The 19,919-nt window shown below is 37.5% G+C and overlaps 1 protein-coding gene across 5 annotated transcripts in view; it reads right to left on the bottom strand.

Moving 5' to 3' along the window:
- ANKS6 (ankyrin repeat and sterile alpha motif domain containing 6) overlaps positions 1-19,919 on the bottom strand; it is a 39,014-nt gene that overhangs the window by 1,496 nt on the left and 17,599 nt on the right. The window contains exons 8-18 of one of the 5 annotated variants that reach the window (XM_055705317.1): positions 19,478-19,527; positions 18,251-18,454; positions 16,295-16,460; positions 15,504-15,673; positions 11,916-12,105; positions 10,365-10,487; positions 8,396-8,463; positions 6,998-7,114; positions 5,950-6,046; positions 3,161-3,260; positions 2,775-2,842 (exon numbers count right to left, since the gene is read on the bottom strand). In XM_055705317.1, coding sequence (XP_055561292.1) covers positions 2,803-2,842; positions 3,161-3,260; positions 5,950-6,046; positions 6,998-7,114; positions 8,396-8,463; positions 10,365-10,487; positions 11,916-12,105; positions 15,504-15,673; positions 16,295-16,460; positions 18,251-18,454; positions 19,478-19,527 — 1,325 coding nt within the window. In that variant the 3' untranslated portion in view covers positions 2,775-2,802. The other 4 variants (XR_008731423.1, XM_055705316.1, XM_055705319.1 and 1 more) reach the window with 4 other exon arrangements.

The raw sequence follows: 19,919 nt of genomic DNA, 5'->3' as shown, positions 1-19,919 counted from the left end.
TGCAAAGATTGAATGGCATAATTTTCTTTTTTCATCATAAGCATAGTTACTCTTCATTTCACTTGTACCTGGAAAATATTCAGTGTATTATTTTGGTATCTAAATCCTTTCTTTGTTCAGCACCACTGCCAGATGTTGGGGTGTTCTCTTTTCTTCCCACCTAAGAGAAGTGTTATGTTTAGGTGGGGAAGAGCAGCTGGATGTCTATAGCAATTGATGAAGCTCATCATTTTCTTTTAAGCGTTTTAATGAACTTGATATTAGAAGGTAAACTAAGCTAACTGCCAGTTAGCTTTACTTCCAACAAATCTTTCTTAGCTTTTTTCTCATAATGAGGTTAAAAGAAATGCCCTAGGAGAAAAAGATTGTGTCCTTCAGACTATTTTTCATGTAATTTTTGTAGAAAAGGGAAATTCTGTTACAAGCCCCAGACTTCGGCAAGGGAACGCCATGAACTGTTTCCATGTTTTAATCACAGATCTAAACCGTAACACTTCCTTACATATGTATTATAACTAGCACATGGGATTTTACTTTTACTCTTAGGGAAGAAATCATTTCAGTTGGTTTGCTCCCTTCCCCCCCCCCCCCCCCCCCCCCGAGTTTCATAGAATCCACATGAACTTTTTTCAGCTTTTCATTTCCGATTTGGCAAGTCTTTGTTGAGATACAGCTCTCTCTCCTTTGGTGTCAGTTCTTTCAATTAACCTGCAGACCACTGCCAGATCTGTTCCATCCATTAATTATCCACTTGATGACTGCATGCATATTGCCCTCCCCCCACCCCCTCCAAAACAAACCCCTAAACATTTAGCCCTGCCAATCAGGCATTCAAAAAAGTCTTGATTTTCTTTTTTAGCAGAATCATGTAAGCAAAAAAGTTCACCTCAAACTACAGACATAAACATTTCCTGTGGTGATATGATTTCCTAAATCCAGTTTCCTCAGAAATCAGGAATTCATGCTGCCACATTGAAGTTGGAATCCAGACAAAGGAGGAGCGTTTTGTTCCTCAGAGCAGTCATCTTGCCTCATGCCTTCATCGGCTGGTCATCTGCTCTAAATTCAAATGGTGAAGCAGCAAGCTAATTCTGGGTTTGTCTGACACAGTTCAATGGGTTATAAAGAAGTAGTATCTTCCTAGTAGTTTCTCTTACCAAGGACAGAGTGATTAGCATGCATTGGCAATTTTCCAAGCAGTATTTTTTCCCCTTGAAAACTACCAAAATGTCAAAAAACACACATAACATTCACTCTTGGAATGAATTAATTTTGGAAGAATTTTCTGAAGGTCACTGATTATTTTCCATCAAAAGAAAAGATGGAAGCAACACTCTCCACGCCAGTACTGTTTGCCTGTTCAGAACAGGGACAAGAACTATGGTGCCCCTGAATCCAATGGCTTACAGGTCCAGTAACCACTGGATTACTTATACAGTAGCTAGGGCAGTCATCTGCCTTACGCAGTTCAGGCAAGGACTGGACTATGGAGCTCCCAAAGCCTGACCTAGTATCAGTGGCATGGGCTGGGGAGGAAGCAGTCTCAGCATCCTTCTGCCAGAAAATAAATGTTATGTCAAAGCCTGTTATTTTTTCCACAAAGCAGAATCATCTCACTCCCAGCCCCAGGGATGACACAGCAACTGATGTACAAAGGAATCTTTATCCCGACAGTGAGCTTTATTATAATTGAAACAGCTCATCTGCCAAAACCCAACAAATACTCAGCAACTTTTCTACAAGTTCCTGTAGTGAGTATCTCAGTGAGTTCAAAAGCAATGACCTCAGCAGGAGATGCTGAACCAGAAGCTAGCTCAGGATACAAGCCAGCAATTGATTATGAACTGCCAAAAAAAAAAAATCAAGAAAAATGTAGTATCTTCCTTAAACAAGCCTTTTGTGTGAAATTAGTTGTAACATCAATCCTCTACTTCTGATGGCCTTGCTTTTTATTTTTTCTGCCTCCTGTTTTCCTTCAACTGCATTCCTTAGAAGTGTAAATGTAAATAATCACTGCAGATCTCTTTTCCATTCTAGGAACGCTCATCTAGATGGTTTTCTATTTCTGTTGCCTGCCATCTCATACCAGCTTTGACGAGCAGCAACAGCTCCTGACCCAGTGGCAGCAGGGGAGGGACTGAGCATGGGCAGTGTAGACTGGGGCATTTTCGGGCGATCTGAAGCTAAGTGGGCATTGGAGTGTCTAGAAGCTGTAGACATTCGCAGGCTTGGTGATGATAGTCAGCTTACAGACCTCCCACAATTACAAGCCACATTTCCAGAAAGTGAGGATTTAACTTCTTTTCCCCTGCTTTGTTGTTTCTGAGTCTTTGGATATATCCGGATTGTATTTCGTTATCTTCTTTACATCCCTGTAGGCTGGAAACCTCATAAAAGCAGAGGTACGCTGGCAGCCACTCCATTTTAGCCACTGAGCTTTTAAAATGACTCAAAATATTGAGGAAATCACAGCAATAGGTGTGAAAACAGTGATACTGACACAGCTGGAAGAGCAGGATGTTTCTATAATCCTGTGAGCTACATCTAGCTTTCTAAAAGCATGAACTGGCTTTCTTGCTAATGGTATCCACACAGGCTCCTAGGGAGAGCTGTAGAGAAACCAGTGGTAGTAGACTATGCATACAGCACAAAAATTTCAGATATTACTTTTCAAACACATCACAGGAGTTAAGAGATACCATGATGCCAATCAATGATTAGACTGTAACAAGCTAGAAAAGTAAATTCACATCAGAAAAACTGATTGTATTCACCATGGAAAAGCTTGGGAAGGTTCCCATTTCAGAAGCCTTCTTTATGTGGGAGTCCAAGGTATCTTAACCTGAAGTATTGGTAAAAAAGGTTATGAATACACAAAGCAAACAGTAACAAATTGCTAAACCAGATGTTCTAGAGGAACACACGGATTAGGCAGTTGAACTGCTGAGTACAGAGCACAGATTCTTCTTTAAATTGCCACATAACTGAGAAATTGTAACAATGATGCTAGGTTTTTTTAATGGTTCAAGAGGAGATCCAGGGAAACAAGACCAGTGAGATGGCCAGTAGTACCAGGCAGATTAGCATAAACTATACCACAGAATCTGAAATTTTGTGGAAAACAATCAAATAGGGATTTGAAGTGTCTTGCCTCACCAACCTACTGGAATTCCTTGAAGGTGACAAGAGTCTTGTAGATAAAAGAGGTCCACCTGATGCCTGGATTTTTGCAAGGCATTTCACAAGGTCCAAGGTTGGGTCTTAAGACAATAAGGAACCAACAGGGTAAAAAGAAAATTTCTTGTGTGGATAAATAATCAGTTAGGAAGGCACAGAATGTAAGGTGGGAGTAAACAGTGATTTTTTTCATAGCAGAGAAATTCACCACTAGCATTTCACAGGGATCTGCATGAGGACTCAGTATGCGATTTTGAAAGGGCATATAGACTGAAGTGACAAACTTTCCTATGTTATCCATGTAAATAAAAAGAAAGGCAAACAGATGACTGGCAAAAGGACTTCATGAGACATCAGTGCCCAAACAATAAGATGACAGACAAAATCTGATGAAGATAAATATGAAGGCAGGCATATGGGTAAAATGATGTATGAGTGGTTATCTAAAACGACAGGCTCTGAGCTCAGACTCAACAGATGAGCTGGGTTATAAGTAGTTCCAATTAATATGAATTCAGACTCGTTATAGCCAAAAAAGCAGAGGACTAGAAATAACTAGGAAAGGGCAAGTGAACTTGAAGTAAAGAACACAACTAAAAAACAAACACCACTGTCATGTGTAAATCTACAGTATGCCTACCTCTTGAATATCGTATTCTAGGCTGCTATCTACAAGTCAGAAAAAATACAGTAGAAAAGGGGTCAGAAAAACTATGGTATAAGGAATGATGAAGCAGCCGGTAAGTCTTCCATCTGGAAAAAATATGAATGAAGACGAGTATCACAGATATCTGTAAAATCACCAGTGGCATGGAGGCAGTGAAGAGGGCACAACTGTCCACTGTATCTTCTGATCCAGCAGGATGAAGCAAAAGAGTCAGGACATGGCAAGTTCACAGCAAATGAAAGCAAGGAGCTCTTCACACCATTGTCAAATGAGACTGGATGAAAAAGCTGAACACAACTGCACGGACCTTGGATCTGACTTGGTACAGCTGCTCTTACATTCTAAAATACTACATATTCCTGGAAATTACTTCAAGTTCTAGAGACTGCATAAGGGTCCCACTGCTACTTTTTACAATAAAAAGCAGCTTACCTGGTGTAGAAACTTCTTTTACCTACATGTTCTCTTCCTCTTCCTTCTCAGTTAGTGCTTCTGTTGCTGTTTCACAGCCAAATTTATTTCAGGGAGCTCTCACACACAAAAACTGAAAAGCTACATCTCTGATGGCAACCTCTTTGAAGCATCTTGTCAACTGGTCAGCAGGAGCAACTGTTGCCTCCATTCTTACCAAAGGATGTTCTCCCCAAATCTGTGCCACCATTACTGTCCTCTGCAGTCTTAAAGACACTTTAAGTTCAGCCGTTAGTCTAAGCAAGTTGCTTGGAGTCACGTTACATCCGTATGCTGCTTCAGTTCTTGAGTAATTCCAGTTCACTGCACCATGTTATCAAATCCCAAATAGCAGCTTCTGCTCACCTAGCAGTACCTACAGAAGAGGCTCTTCAAGTTGGGGATGTTATCAAAAGACATCCAGAAGTTTCTACACATACTGATTACTCTGAGAATGGGAAGTAAGCTGCACAATGCATACAGTGACACCTGATAGCGGCTTTCAACCAAGCACACTACACAGAATACAGGAAATATCCCACACCAACTAACCAACCCAGCAACATCCAGTTTTCCCCAAGACAGTAGTAGGACTACAGATAGCACCTGCTTTCACGTATCTAGAGATATTCAGCTGACTGAGATTGAAACAGCTAGGACTTGCCATTGTTAAGGCCTCCTAAAGCATATAATAGCTGAAATATTATTTAACATAATCACTACACAAATGAAAGGATTTTGTGAGTGGATGCAAGCAGCAAAATAAGCAACTGAAGGAGAGTAAGAGGCACTTTAACATGGTGAATTTCTTGAGGCGATTCAATGGCTTTCATGTTCCTCTTAAAACTTGGATCCAGAAATACACACATGAATATGTTTTGCCCTATTCCTTAACCTTGAGTAACAGATGCATATCTGCTTTCGGCTCCGGGGGCTGGCAGGACAGAGATTTGCAACTTTTATATCTAGGGGTGACTATAGTAAATGTATTAATTTGTTACAGGTCAGCAACACCTTTCTGTACATTTTGGTTATAGATAGTATACTTTGAAAAGCATTTCCTCCAGCAATGGCTAGCAGTTAACACTGGTGGCTAGAACAGATGTATTCCAAAGAAACTGACCATAGACAACCATATAAAAATACTACCTATACAAAATAATTAAATGCATAGATAGATAAATACACAATAAACACAGCTATCTAAGCCAGTATACTAAACTGTAAACCTTGAATATACTTAATCTACTTGATCACACTCAAGAAAATTGTATCCTATAATGAGCATGCAAAAGTAAATGATGTATGATACAGAAAAGCACCTCTCGCTGCTATATATACACACTAAAACCAGTACTCTATACTATAGTTTGCTATACTTACACCCGTTTTCTGTGTTTAGTAATGCATAACAAAAAATCTTATGCGTATCTCAGGTAGTACTGAAGTGTGTACAGAACTCTTACAGATATCTCTACCTTGTTACCTTGAAATCTTCTCTACAGTCTCAGCAAAAGACACAAACATTGCCCAGATTACTACAACCATTAACCCAGAAAGCAGTTAACCAGCTTATTTGTCACATTCTGTCTTCTAGCCAGTATTACTTTTAAAGTATTCAAACATTTTTTCAATTAATTTCAGGTGCTACTTACACTGGGAATGACCTGGAGGTCGTGTGTTACTAACACTACTTTCAAAGGAAGAGTGGAAGTTGTGTATAGTTTCTTGTAAAATCTGTCTCTCTCGTCCCTGTAAAAGCACAATAAATTAAAAGACAGTATTTTTAAATTTGTGTTTAAAAAATGAATTTATTAAGAATTCAAAAAAAGAATGTGTAAATATGCGTGTCTATGCCCAGTCATAGTGTACTATTAGGAATAGTAACAAATCCTTACCTTTCAAATACGCAGAAAACCTTTTAGTAATCTTTTCCTGAAACTACCAGACAGCAATAGAAACATTTTCATTATTTTCTTCACAGCTTTACAGCATGGAGCGTATCCACCTCCCCTAATTTTTAGCCTTGCTGCTAACATCATTTGCTGCTGCTGATCTTAACTTGGGGAAATTATGTTTTATTTATCCAAGCTTCCATTATTAGAGAGAGAATGGACCTCAAAACTGAAAAAGCAGCTGAAAGGTGTCAGCAGGCCTAATTAAAGAGATGCTCCAGTCTACAATCCCTCTGACAGGAACACTGCTTACTGTATGCCATTATTAGCAAATTTATGTCAATATAAAATAAAAAGACAATGAAAGTGTAAGGAATGAGAGAAGTGCTATTTACTTAATTGCAGAGAAATGAAGAACTGTTAGGCAAAACAGAGGAGGCCTTTCCTTTTACATTATATCCTCTAGCTGGGCTATAGAAGCCAGATGATTCTTTTTAGCATCGCTGAAATCAATATTCAGTAACTGCAGTATTGCCAGTGTTTATGTTACCAGTAGTTTCTGATAAAATTTCCAATACTTTGTAAAAGAACTGTACGGTCCCTGAACTAGGAAAGAGTTAATGAAAGAACAGGGAGTACCACACAGGAAGATATTTTTCACTAAACAAATACATTGAAAATTTTGTTTGGGAAACATTCATTTGGCTTTTCCAACTAACATCTGCAACTGAATTTTGAAATGTATGTTGAATTAACAATATAAGCAAACCTTGAATTAATTTACTAAGTACAGTACTTCAAAATGTACCTTTCCTGCATTCAGTTCAGAAATAGCTGCCAAAATTTGCTGCCTTGATCCATCAGTTTTAATACCTAGCTCTTTCAGATCACCATCAGTAAGTGTAAGAAAGGCTTCCATATCCACCTGCACATAAAAAAAAAAAAAAACAAACCAAAAAACAAGACAAGACAAATTTACCTAGGCAAAATATTCACTGTAACAGGTTAAAAGTGGTTTGGTGTTTTTTAATTGTACAGACTTACTGTAAATATTGTGCACACAAAATTTTTGAATGAATTAGCAGCACCAAATTGTATCCACTTTACCATTCTATTGTCAGGTTTTAAATTCAATTAATTATCATAGCATATTTGAAATATTAATAGATTTTAGATTCTTCTTCAGAAAAGCTCTATCAATTCAAAACATATCCTCTCCACAAAAATTCCTCTACTTACAGTAGCAGCTAGATGAACAAGCCTAAGATTTCTCACTTTTCACCACTCCGTGCTGCGCTCCCCCCCACTCCCCCACAAGTACTTTTGGCATTTCAGAATATTTTGTGTAGTGTTCCAGTGTCTCCTGAGGAAAACCTAGGGTTTGTTCATATATCAGTTCTTACTATATCAACACATCCATAAAGCTGTGCTAAGAACAAACATCTAAAACTTTTTATATACATACAACCTTCACACACAGAGCATGTTAATTTCTACCTTGATGCTCCCTTGCCTGTCATGTAGGGGAACAATAACAAGCCCAGTGTATTGTGATGCAGCTAAATAATCTGTGCTCATGTGCTGAACCCTGAACTCTGCAGCACTGTGAATTTATTGCATGTCCATTCACTCCCTCTGTCCTTAGTCAAACAAATACACAATTATTACTCATACCTGGTAACAACTTAAACATTGTATTTAATTTTACTTATTTTCAGCAACGTTTCCTTTCATTGCATCCTACAGGCAAGTCACTGTCACAGGCCTCATCTACAACGATGCTTAGGTTCCCCAATTTCTCCTGTTGCTTATTCACAGTGGATAAAGAAGAGAAAGGAGCTATCTCGGTGACTCACACCCTGCTTTCTCCATCTGCAAATGAAGCTCCAGCTGTGATTCCAGGGATGATACAGTATGTCCTATAAACTGTTCAGCCACATTGGATTTAGAAATACAAATAAAAAGCAGAGTGTAAAAACAGAGGGGGAAACTAGCTATATTAAAATTGTAGGTTCAGTGTACAAAGCACTGATACTTGCAGTACCCTGGAGAATGCGACAAATACTGTTTGGTCCATGTTTCAACATCCTCTCTGCAACCAAAAATGGTTGTAAAACTTTATTCTGGACCACAAATCTGATGCAATGTGTGTCACACCCTACTTCTTCTAAAACAGTAAAAGGATAAATGTTTTTAAAAGACATACCTCTTGTTCCTCGAAAATAGGTTGATATTTCTCAAGGGACAATTTTTTAAGGATGCCAGTCAGCTCATCTGTAATAATAGAGAAGAAAACACACACACACATCCCCATGGATCAGGGAAAATTTTAGTCATTTTTAGTTAACTTTATTTTAGTTAACTGCCAAAAATATATATTAAAACATACATTCCACACTATAAAATATGGTAAGAAAAACCCAATCACATTTACTCTGCATCAGAAATTACAACACTGGCTTGCTCATTGTGTTCTCACCTATTTCCACATGCTATAATTCTATGTAATCTTACCTTGCTAGGATAAAATCTTTCTGTTGTATTGCCCTTTCTTCCTCATTAAAAGGATCTTAAAAAACCCAAACCACTAAGGACAATTTAGGCACTTCAATGCCTATAATGCAGGTGCTCAGCCCCAGATGGCTGCCCCAGAGCGTGCAGGTTAGACAGCAAAACTCTTCAAGGAGGCAATGAACTGAATGGTGTATTTCCCTGTCATGATCCAGTAAGGCAAAGTGTAGAGGCAAGGAACCACCCAGCTGCTCATTCAAAACACTGATACAAGGGTATATCTGAACCTCCCTTCCGTAAGTGCCCGACATCCAGGCATCTTGAACACAGATAGCTGAGCTAAGATAAAACCTGAGCAGAATTCAAAGTTTCATAAGCTTACCCTCCAAGGCTAACAGCACTGGATACTGGGATTCCTCTCAAAGTCTCATGAAATTAAAAGTTTGAGGACCTGATAATGACTCTTCCCACACATTTAAAATGTGATGAGCCAGTTAGAAAAGTTAAGCGCAGTTTTAGAATAACCCACCATCACCTCTTTACTACACCCTACCTCTCTCAACTAAGAATTTGTTTATTTTTATTGCTTTGCTGTCACAAGAGACTAATTTTTTTTCCCCAGAAGTACCAAAGTGGTCAGTTAAACTAAGGAGTCAAAGTCAAAGTGAAGAATATGAATGATTATATTACACAACCAAACTGTATTTAATATTCCCGATATAAATTAATTTTCTTTGTAAAGACATCACTATACCATTCCCAAATATACTTTGCTTTTATTTCACTTGTCTTCTGACTGACCCTTTTTTTCCATCATCAGTAGAAATGTGAAAGAGAACCTCACCCTAAGCTTCTCAAAAGACATCAAAATATCTTGAGACGGACACACTTTTCTATGCACTATTCTGGAAGCCTCCTTTACACAGAAGAGCCCACAGAAAACTGAAGTGAAAAATTCTAGTTGAGCCTTATTTTCTGGTAGGGTTTGGGGCTTTTACCTCTAGGACAATTAAATTGGTATGATTAACATGGTATGTGAAGGTTGGCATGGTTTCAGGCTAGATGCTGTAGTACCCTAATTCAGGTTAATCCATGGCAAAAGGTAACCAGCTTCAAAAACATAGCACGAGAACTTTACCATGCAGTTTGATGAAAAATATCATCTTACAGAAAGAAAACGCAAGTTTCCTCAGAAGCCCTTAGATACATTATTACCCTTTTTTTCTTCTAGGTCGTTAATTAGAGTTCTCATTTTTCATCACACTAATGTGCTTAAATTACAGGTTGTGATACGGGAAGAAACTTTCAGGGTCTGAACCCAGAGCCTTGCTGTCATAAACAACTGTAACATCTATCACTTTTCACACACAGAAACAACGCTTTCAGCTGTAGACCTTTCATGTTTTCCTCTTTTCCTCTTTCAGTTCCTGCCTTATATGTTTAAGTTTAAACAAAACCTGAAACCTTTCAGTTTTACAACTCATGCATAACATATTGTTTTCCCTTTGCTTTTTCACTAAGTCTTTCTTTTGCTCTACTTGTATCTTGCCTCTTACCTATATCCCTGGAGAAAGCAAGGGTTCTCACAGCTCTTATGACTTCTGCCACATTACTTCTATTTAGCACGTCTTTTGTACTACTCTGTAGTAATAAGGTAAGATTACCTTTCTCCAAGTTTTCAGAGCCTCCTCCTTTTACTCGCACATGGTTTCGTCTTTCATGATTCTCTACATCACTGGTTCTCAAAATAGGGACAAGCTGTTGTTGATGGTCCACCAAGTGGTTGCCTTAAAAGAAACCATTCACACTTCTGAGCCCTGCTGCCTACTGTTCCTTCACAGTAATATTCAATGCAAATAATTTTCTAATTCAATTTAAACTTACTTGGAAGAAAAAGAAAAGTTAACATCACTTACTCTTCTGATTACTGCTGGGCCTATGAGCATTTGTACTGTTGTTGATGAATCAAATCACAGTAAGAGAAGGCCTTGGAAGTAAATGACCACTTAAGTACAAAAGCTTACAAGCACAAAGAACGCAGAACTACTTAGGCTTCTGACAATCTAGCTGTCTGCTACAGAGGAAACTCACTGTATCATGGCACATGGTGCAGTCACAGTCTGGCTTTACCAGGTAACATTAGAACAGCTAATAGGTTGGGGAATTAGTCTTGTTATCCAACAGTAAGTTCTCTTGCCTTTTATTTCTAAACAAACAACTCATCAAAATATGAAAATATGTTATCAAGCCGTTACTATAAAACGGCACTAACTAAAATGCAAAAGGATTTTCTCCAGCAGTCAGTAAAGTGTGTTACAGCTAAGCCATAAGAGGACAGAGAACAGGTCAAGTACCAGCCCTCTTTAGTGTTGAATGGAAGTACAGTGTCAATGGACAAAGTCAGCACAAATGAAAACAAAACAAAATCAATACGGACACTTCAAAAAAAACAAAAATAGTACAAAGTGCATCTTGCAGAAACCACATAAAAAGTACCTCCATCTCTTATTTAAAAGATTCTGAGTCATGGGGTTTTTTCACTTTTTTTGAGATGTTTACAGTAGAAAATAAAGAACTGATAACCAGTTTCCAATGCAGTAAAATGACTTTTTTAAATAAAGTGCTCTAATTTAGACCCAAAAGTTCGATTTAAAAGGTATAACCTTATTAGAAGAGGAATAACATTATTATCCTTTCTTATAACCTAAAGTTAAAATTATGGTCAAAATAAGACTGTTTTTGCAATTCTAAAAAATATATGCGATACAGCTCTTAAAAATCAATTGCATGTAGCTATGACTTGCTATGAATCAAAACTGTATTTCTGTAATGATGTGCTTCAGTACATTTATTACAAAAAAACAAACAAACATACAAACATTTTCAATCTGGAAAAAGTGTATTTTCTACTCTCAGCGAAGGGTGAAAAGCAGAATTTAAGACAGAAAGGAAAGGAAGGAGGCCACATAAGAGCGGTCTACATACATGTTCTATGCTTGCTTTGAGATGACTGACCTCCCTCTAAATGAAAGGGATCACAGCAAAACAGCCAGTTACTACAGGAATGCCAATCTCTCAGTAAGAAACACTGAAATATTTTTTCTAGAAAGAAAGACAAGCTTTCACTTTCATGCAGATACACACTAATCCAGTACAGTTTAAACACTCTGTGCTCTTGACTGATTAATCTCCTATAATTACAGTGACCTACTCACCGTCTTCTGTAATAGTACCACTGCTGGAATCATTGCTCTTGGCCTGTCTGTGAGAAGAAAAGAGCGAGGACTCTGTGTTGTGAACCTTAGGAGACTGGGAGGGCGATGGGGAAGGTGTGAGAGTTGGAGATGTGCTTTTAGACGTAGATGAAGTCCCAGATGGAGGTCTTTTGTTCATCTCCATTTTTTGCTGTAGTTAATGATACAATAATTTCAGTTTTAAAAAAAAGTATTTATCTATATATAATGCTTCAGTATTACTTAAGTTGCATACCATCTCTGCAAAGCACGCAGTCACCACTACAAGCTTCTGCTTGATTCATAGTGAAATAATTGGAGCCATACTGATTTACCCCAGGTGACAGTCTGTCCCTTCAAATTCATCAAGAAAAAGACATTTCTCAAGGCTGTAATTTCGGAATAAGAAAATTATTTCTTATAAAGCAATGCTATATACAAGCACTACAATTATTCTTTTTATAAAAGGTGAAATTACTTTTGAGTCTGAAAACAGATCTTTTTTATTCAGAGATTTAATTAAATAAATGAAGCCTCAATTAAAGCAGTTCAAAGTGTATCAAATTCTAATTTAAAGTAGCACTTCATGCTACCAGAAGTTTTGGGTACAATTAAAACCCCTGCTGCACTGGCATGAAAGTTTCCAGTCAACAGTTAAACTTGTTATTATGTAACAGGAGTTAAATTATTCAAAATTTATTAAATATTTTGCAACTAATACATTTGGAGGCATGGAAAACGGGAAAACAGATGAATTAGAAAGAGGAGTAAGAAAATGTATGTATGTAAACGAGTCTTTTCTAAAAAAGTTAATGTATCTCTTATCTCCTAAATTCCTCAATATACTTATCACTTCACACATTTCAATGTTTGCATTATATGATCTAAGAAGTCATCTTAGGTGATCTTTTCCTGGATTCCTGAATTCAGAGTTTAACTTTAAATACCTTTTGTCAGTCCAGCTGCTACCAGAAAAACATAAGAAGAAAAATTGAGCTGGATAACAGGGCAAGAAAGGAGAATGACAGGGGTTGCTGCCTCTCTACTACTTTGCTTCTGTGCTATGGCATAAATGGAACTTCTCTTTCTAATGAAAGATATGCAGATTAAAATGATAAAGACTGATCTGAGTGGCAACATTCTTCCACTCTCTATCCTATGCCAGAACGTACCACCTCCTTAGCCCTGCAACGGACTGAATAGAAGTAACGTAGCATGATACAAATTTGAGAGGTCTCTGGAAAGCATCGTGAACTCATTTCAGTTTTCTGCCCCAAATTTCCCTGTATTCTGTTATTGGACATTTGTGTTTCAGAATGGTCTTCCCTCTCTAGCACAATGTCCGCATTTATTTAAATTACATCACCCTGTAAATTGTTATTCAGTTTTCCTTTTGCTTTCTTTAAGGCTTGTATAATCCCACCCCTCACAGATAACTTTTGCAAAATTCATCAGTGTAACATCGCTGCATTTTTACATCAGCTATTTCCAAGATTAGACAGCATGATCCCAAGGGAAGGGCACAAGCATTTCCACAAGGGATACAGTACTTAAATTTTTAGCATTTATGTTGTTGATTACAACAACAAAGTAGGTTGTTCAAGCTTTAGCAGCCAATGTGGATCCATATGTGATTGTGTACTCCCAACAGACACTGATCTCCCAAAAATCACCTCAGATGTGTGATACATAAACATCTATAGCAAGATCCACACTAATTATTGGTGGATACACTGAAATTCACCTAGACATCTAAGCAAAGGGCACTGAAAGATCTGTTGCCTTTCCAACATACTGGCATCATTTTTATGTGAAAATCTTTTCAACAGTATGATGAACTGCCTTCCCAGAAGATGATCTGCAGGGCACTGTACTTCATTACTTCTTTATTCCCTAATGTCTTCCACTATGAGTGAGAAAATAGTACTTAAAACTTCTTAGTGGCAGCACTGTTGTAACAACAGGCCCCAAGATCTGCAGCCCAAAGCTCACAGTCACAGGTGTTATCTCTTACTAGGCCAACTAATACAGTGGAGAAAAGTAAGATTTTTCCAGGCACTCAAGCAACTCTTCCGAAATTATTTCAAAGATAAAAACAAGCTGAGAGAAACTACTCAGGTTTTAATTAGAAATACATTGGTCAGACCAACTCTTAAAGAAAAAGGAGACTTCAATGAGGGAAGAGGACAATGAAGTGGCTTTGTCTACAGGCAAGAGACAGATCATTTATAACCCAGGGAGCAGTTATGTGGGACAGAAAAGGAGGAAAGATTATCATGTGCCAATGAATCAGTATGAGTCCATCGCTTTTGGGGGTCCAGCGGAGTTATAAATTTTAGCTCCCATTCTCATCTTTGAAAAGCAACCAGTAGCTCCTTCAAAATCAGGACTGATAGATGAGAGACAAATTGACTATTCGTGGAAACTGTTTTGGCATTGATAGTTGCATGCTTTTCTTTTTCTGATTTTTGTCTTCCAGAAATTTCAACTGAAGCATGAACAACTTTGCGATTTCATTATTATTGATATTTACTGATTAAATATATATATTACTTGCTGTTGCCATATAAGACATCACAGGACAAGACAGCAAACGCAGTATTTTTATACTCTGGCCATTTTTGTTTCTTCAGGCATAACTTCAACAAGAATCTTATTAAAAGGTGCAAAGAAAACAAACCAAAGAAAAACGAGCTGTTTGGAGATTACACAAACCAAAAGTTGAGAAATTTTGCTCTTGGTTACGTATTCTAACATTTTCAGAATACCAGACATTAGAACTAAACCACCAAATTATATGCTTTCTTTCTCTTGCTCTCTGAAATGTAATGTTTCCCTGTGTGAAAAAATCCATGCGTTTTACAACAGTGTATCATATCTTCTGTTCCGATGCTGCTTTCTAACTCGTGTCTCTGCAGATTCTGAAGATTTAAAATCTTAATCCTTAAAAATTTTGTAGGAAGCAGTTGTTAAGTTCCAAATCCACGCACAAAAATGGGAAAGTCATGAGGTTAAAGCTATTCCAGGAAATTGGTAGTTAAGTCAGAGCAAATAACATGGCCTGCCCTTAGGAGCAAAACCTGGCTTTGGTAATGACAACTTAATGTTCGTACCATTTAAAAATAACACCTTGTGAGGCAGCCCAGATATACACATACTGTTGTCATCAGCAGATCCTGGTACAAATTATCTCACGTTCTGCACTCAGGTTGTGCCTTTGCAGTGAAACTAGCTGTTCCACTTTAGAGTAAAGCCCAGGAATAACTAATATAAAACATGGGACTCAAATCAGGTCCATAGAAAGAAATGAGTAGAAATCAAAATAACAGTGCAGATCTACCCTAAGATCAAGTATTACATTTATTGTTTTTAAATTAGAATAAAATTAATAATAAAGCAAACATCATGGTTTATTATCAGGGTTGACCTTTTGTGGACTTTTAATTAAAAGGAAGTCTCGTGGAGTTGAGAAGTTTCCACTACTGTAACAGGTGTTCATTCATTTTAGGCTGTGCAATGTCTCCATGACTAAGACAATTTGGAAGTACAAAAATTTACATTTCTCTGTACCTTTACAACATGTCCATTGCCAACGATTTGAGCACACTGCAAATCAGACAGAGTGGATGAAGGAGTTGACTGGACCGGACTATGCTGTTGGTTGGGTTTCTGTTCAGGTAAGCCTGCTGCTTTTCTTCTTTGGGCTGCAATCTGAGACAAAACGTTATCTGCACTGCCACCTATGAAAAAAACAAAATAAAAACAGAGTCAAGGAAATCATCACTTAAAAATATTTGTTAATTCTTAATTCACGTCTCTCTACCACTCTCTTTTAAAAACTGACTGGATGAAGGGAGAGAATCTTAAGGTTCAGACCTATTCAGCACCTTTCATGAAAGGGAACAAAAAAATCAGCCACAGAAAAGAGAAGCCAGCCTTGTCTATACACACACAGAACTGACTTTCATAGGCTTGGATATAGGTTCCATGAGCTGCTTCACCATACTGTCTTTAGAGCTGCCAGACCACAATGCTTGCTGCTTTGTTTTTAATTGAAAACAGATTTTTATTTTTAAGCAAGCAACATAGGTAAGAGACAGCTCAATGAAACATACGTTGCAATGAACAAGTGTCCACCTGAAACCATCATGGGTGGACTCAATAAAATCAACATGTTTTTTCTGAGGCAAGGACTAACCTACTCTGGAGTCTAGTCCTGTTCCAACAAAGTTTATAGAAGTTTTGCTTATACAGCAGTAGGAGCTCTCAGAAAAGGTTTAGTACTGTCATCACAAACACTAATTTTTTAGCTGAACCAGTTAGAAATTACTTTCTTATTAAAAATAAAAGCAGCATGGTACCTGATCTGTTATGCAGTTCTCCTCCATGCCTGTTAATTCCCGGAATGTTATTGGATCCACCAGAAGAATGAGGAGAATGGTTGAAGTTGTTGGAATTTGAAGGAGATGCAGGTCTTCTTGCAAATGTTGGTAATTTGACTGGTCTAGTACCTTTGCTAACAGATGTCTGCAAAATAAGAAGAAAAAAATTTTTATCTTTCTTCTTTAAGCAAAGCAAAGATAAAACTTCAACTGCTATTTTACTTATTGTTAAGTTCTGAAACTTCCCCTGAAGAAGAAAATGGGTATCAGAAACACTCTTACTTTACATATACATATATATTAAATATATATTTATGTAAATATATATACACTGAATATATATATATTCCACAAACGAAATGACACCATAATAAAGGCATTAACTCTCCTTAACCTTTGGCCAACAAAAAATAAGCATATACAATGCACCTGAGATATAATACACACAATATTACAAGCGGGGGGTGGGGTGGGGTGGTAAAAAAGTGACCATATGTGAAACTTCTTTCCTGCATAATCACGGTTTTGTCTCTCCCATCTTACAAAACAGCTACCACTTCTCATCTATCATATCCCTGTTTCTTACTAACTACGCTGCAATAAGTGACATGAACTTTCTCTCCAACAACTGCATTTTCATATGCCCTTCAATCTAAACATCTACAGGTACCATTTTATTGACTATTGTTAACTAAGGCACTAATGATCTTGCTATACACTAGCCAAATCCTTAGCCATATCCACATCCTCCTTCAATTCTTTTCTTTTAGACCACTGGCCACTGCCAACCATGTGACATATGGCTCTTGCAGCTCAGCTTCTTCAGGTTTCTTATCCTGTTTCTCAAATCAGTTCTTCAAACTCTGACTTAGTAGGTTTCTCTCCTCCCTACTCCCATAGGAAAACCCTTCTTTCCCCACAGAAGGATCCATGTATGACTAGTCCTCCCCTAATTACCCTGCTCCTCACTTTATGTACAGGTGCCAATAATCCACTTACGTTATTACAATCAGCCTTTTTAGGATGATGAACACTTACCTTCCTGTGGTATATCACTTCCTTTCTAGTATTCCACCTCATTCCACCTAAATCACCTCTACTCATATTAAGATAACTTCCACTTAAAAAAAGAAGACAGAAAAAAAAATCCTCCTAAAATGTCTTCATTGTCCTATTTCTAGAACTGACGTGAAATACAGTTCTGGACTAGTAAAATAATGTCAGGGCAGTAAGCACTTCTTTTCTCCTACTAACTATGAAAGCAAAGGCTGTCCTTGTTGTTCTGCTTCCTGTCTCAATACAAATTGAGTTAATTTTCCTTTTGGTTTGCATTTTCACTAAAAACATCACAGAAACCTTCTACAAAAAATCATAATTTATTCAGACTTTTTTCCCTTTTTAAAGTACTTGCACTGTAAGGCTCTACACCTTCAAACCCACGTGATCACTAATTCCTACAATTCTATCTATTTCTAATCCTTCAGAATGTTAGATCTGTATATTTATGTCTTACTGATACTTCTTACTTCTTCCCTCCCCCTAATTCCTAAAAACTGAGAAACTTTCATTATTTTCTTCTGCCCCTAGTCTTCCTCCAAATCAGAGCAGTTTCTGCCAAACTCCAATGACTGTACCTACTTTGGCAACTAGAATATATAGATGGAACCTCCAGCCCCTTTAGCAGTTCGCAGCAAATTCATCAGGGCTCAACTTTTTTCTGGTTAACGGCAAAGAAATTGTTTTATTTCATACAAAACTATTGTTCCATTTATGTTCCTTCCACAGAGGTGTGTATTCTTCCTAAACAGCTGAGCTTAAAAGGACAAGCCACTACTGAGACACAAGATTTAAAGTAATTTCTAGGCAGAAACACCATGTGCCTCACCAGTCAGCATGGCCTGGACGTAACACAGTACTTGCACACGTTTTACTTACTACATCAGAGTTCCCACTGCTGTTAAAATCATGCTTGATTGCTCTCTGTGGCCAGGCAGTTCTCATCTGTTCACCTTTGCCTTCTTTGCTGAGTCGTGTTCGGTCAGAATTCCAAAGCTCAAAACTTGAGGGTGGTAAGAAAGGAGGTATCACTGCTTTCAGTTTATCGCTGGGCAGCCTGGTAAATGGAGCACTACTTCTCAGCTGGGAGAGGGAAAAAAAGAACAGGAAAAAGAAAAGAGCCTCTTCTTAAGAAAGATTACTGAAAGCTGATGATATAGTTTCAAAATTGTAAGTTAAATAGAAAGACAGAGACAAATGCATTTTTAAACAAAATAAAATGGAAATGAGAGATAAAAGTAGTATTTGTGAAGATGTACAACACGTAATAAGAAAGAGAATCCAATGGACATTCTGGCACCTCAGTATGCTCATTCATTTAATACAATGAATATAGTTCATCAAGTGGCAGAAAACGTCTCTTCCTTCATTGGACTGAATCTTGATTCAAATTGTTTTTAACAGGAATGTTAACAACTGATTTCCAAAGAAATAACAAGGCAGTCCTCTCTGTATTCCCAGGACACCTGGAAACAGTGGACAACTGTCAGCTCCTGCTGTATGTGTTCTCCAGAAAGAGAAAAAACTAAAACAACTGATTTGGCTTCCTGGAGTTCTGTCTTGTCAGTCATATCAAAAATTTCTCAATCTTCTTAAAAAAAGAACATAAAGGATAACCAGGTAATGACATCTTGAGGGAACAAGCTGTAGGGGAATTTAAAGCTACAGCACAACAAATGAAGAAACAGAATAATACAAATCAATATTCCAAATTAAGTATTTAATGGTTGCCTCTACTAATAATTTCTCATTTTCGTGTTATACTATGTTCCATCCATGTTTTCCTCACAGCATACTGCTTGGAACAACTAATTAGTTGCTGGCATCTATTTACTAATTCATTGCTAATCATACAAAGGTATGGATAACTCTTGAAACAAGTCAGTACTTGTGAACAGCTTCTATACCATACTACTTGTAGTACTTCTAGTCTAAGAACTACTGATGTATTCACAGCCTGTCAGTTCCTGTCTAGTGACTATGAACAAATGACAGCTCTCTTCCTAATAGTGAGTTGGACAGGAGGTAAAAAAAAAAAGGGGGGGGAGGGGGGAGCTGCATGACCTTCTCAATTGGTCTGAACACACCAAGAACACTGTGACATACCATGGTTGTCAGTAATTCATCATCCTTTCCTCCTTTTGCAGTGTTTACACCTGAAAAATATATAAATAAGCTTTTATTATTTACACGCTCCTACTTTTGTCCTCAAGAAGAGCTTACTATTTTCAAACATTCAACAGCTTTACCCCCTCAGAAAGCACACAGAACCAAGTTTTCCAGTGACACTGCCATGTACCTAAATTCAAGTTAAGCCAATAGTCTAATTCACATCAGAAACTGGGAGGGGGTTTGCACGGAGAGCTGTACAATTTCAATAGATGTGCTTTACGATTTGGGCTTTTCCAATACCTCTTCTCAGAATTATTTTTTTGTTTCTTTAAATAAATTGGTTTTCATTACATAAATTAGTTTATCAAAGATATCAAATACTTTTGAGTGACCTGTTTCTACTATTCAATTTAATGGTGCTTGCTACAGGACACTA

The sequence above is a fragment of the Falco cherrug genome, chromosome 3 (assembly GCF_023634085.1).
Source record: "Falco cherrug isolate bFalChe1 chromosome 3, bFalChe1.pri, whole genome shotgun sequence".
NCBI lineage: Eukaryota > Metazoa > Chordata > Aves > Falconiformes > Falconidae > Falco > Falco cherrug.
Note: the sequence above shows the minus strand (reverse complement) of the source record. Positions and strands in the feature narration are given on the sequence as shown.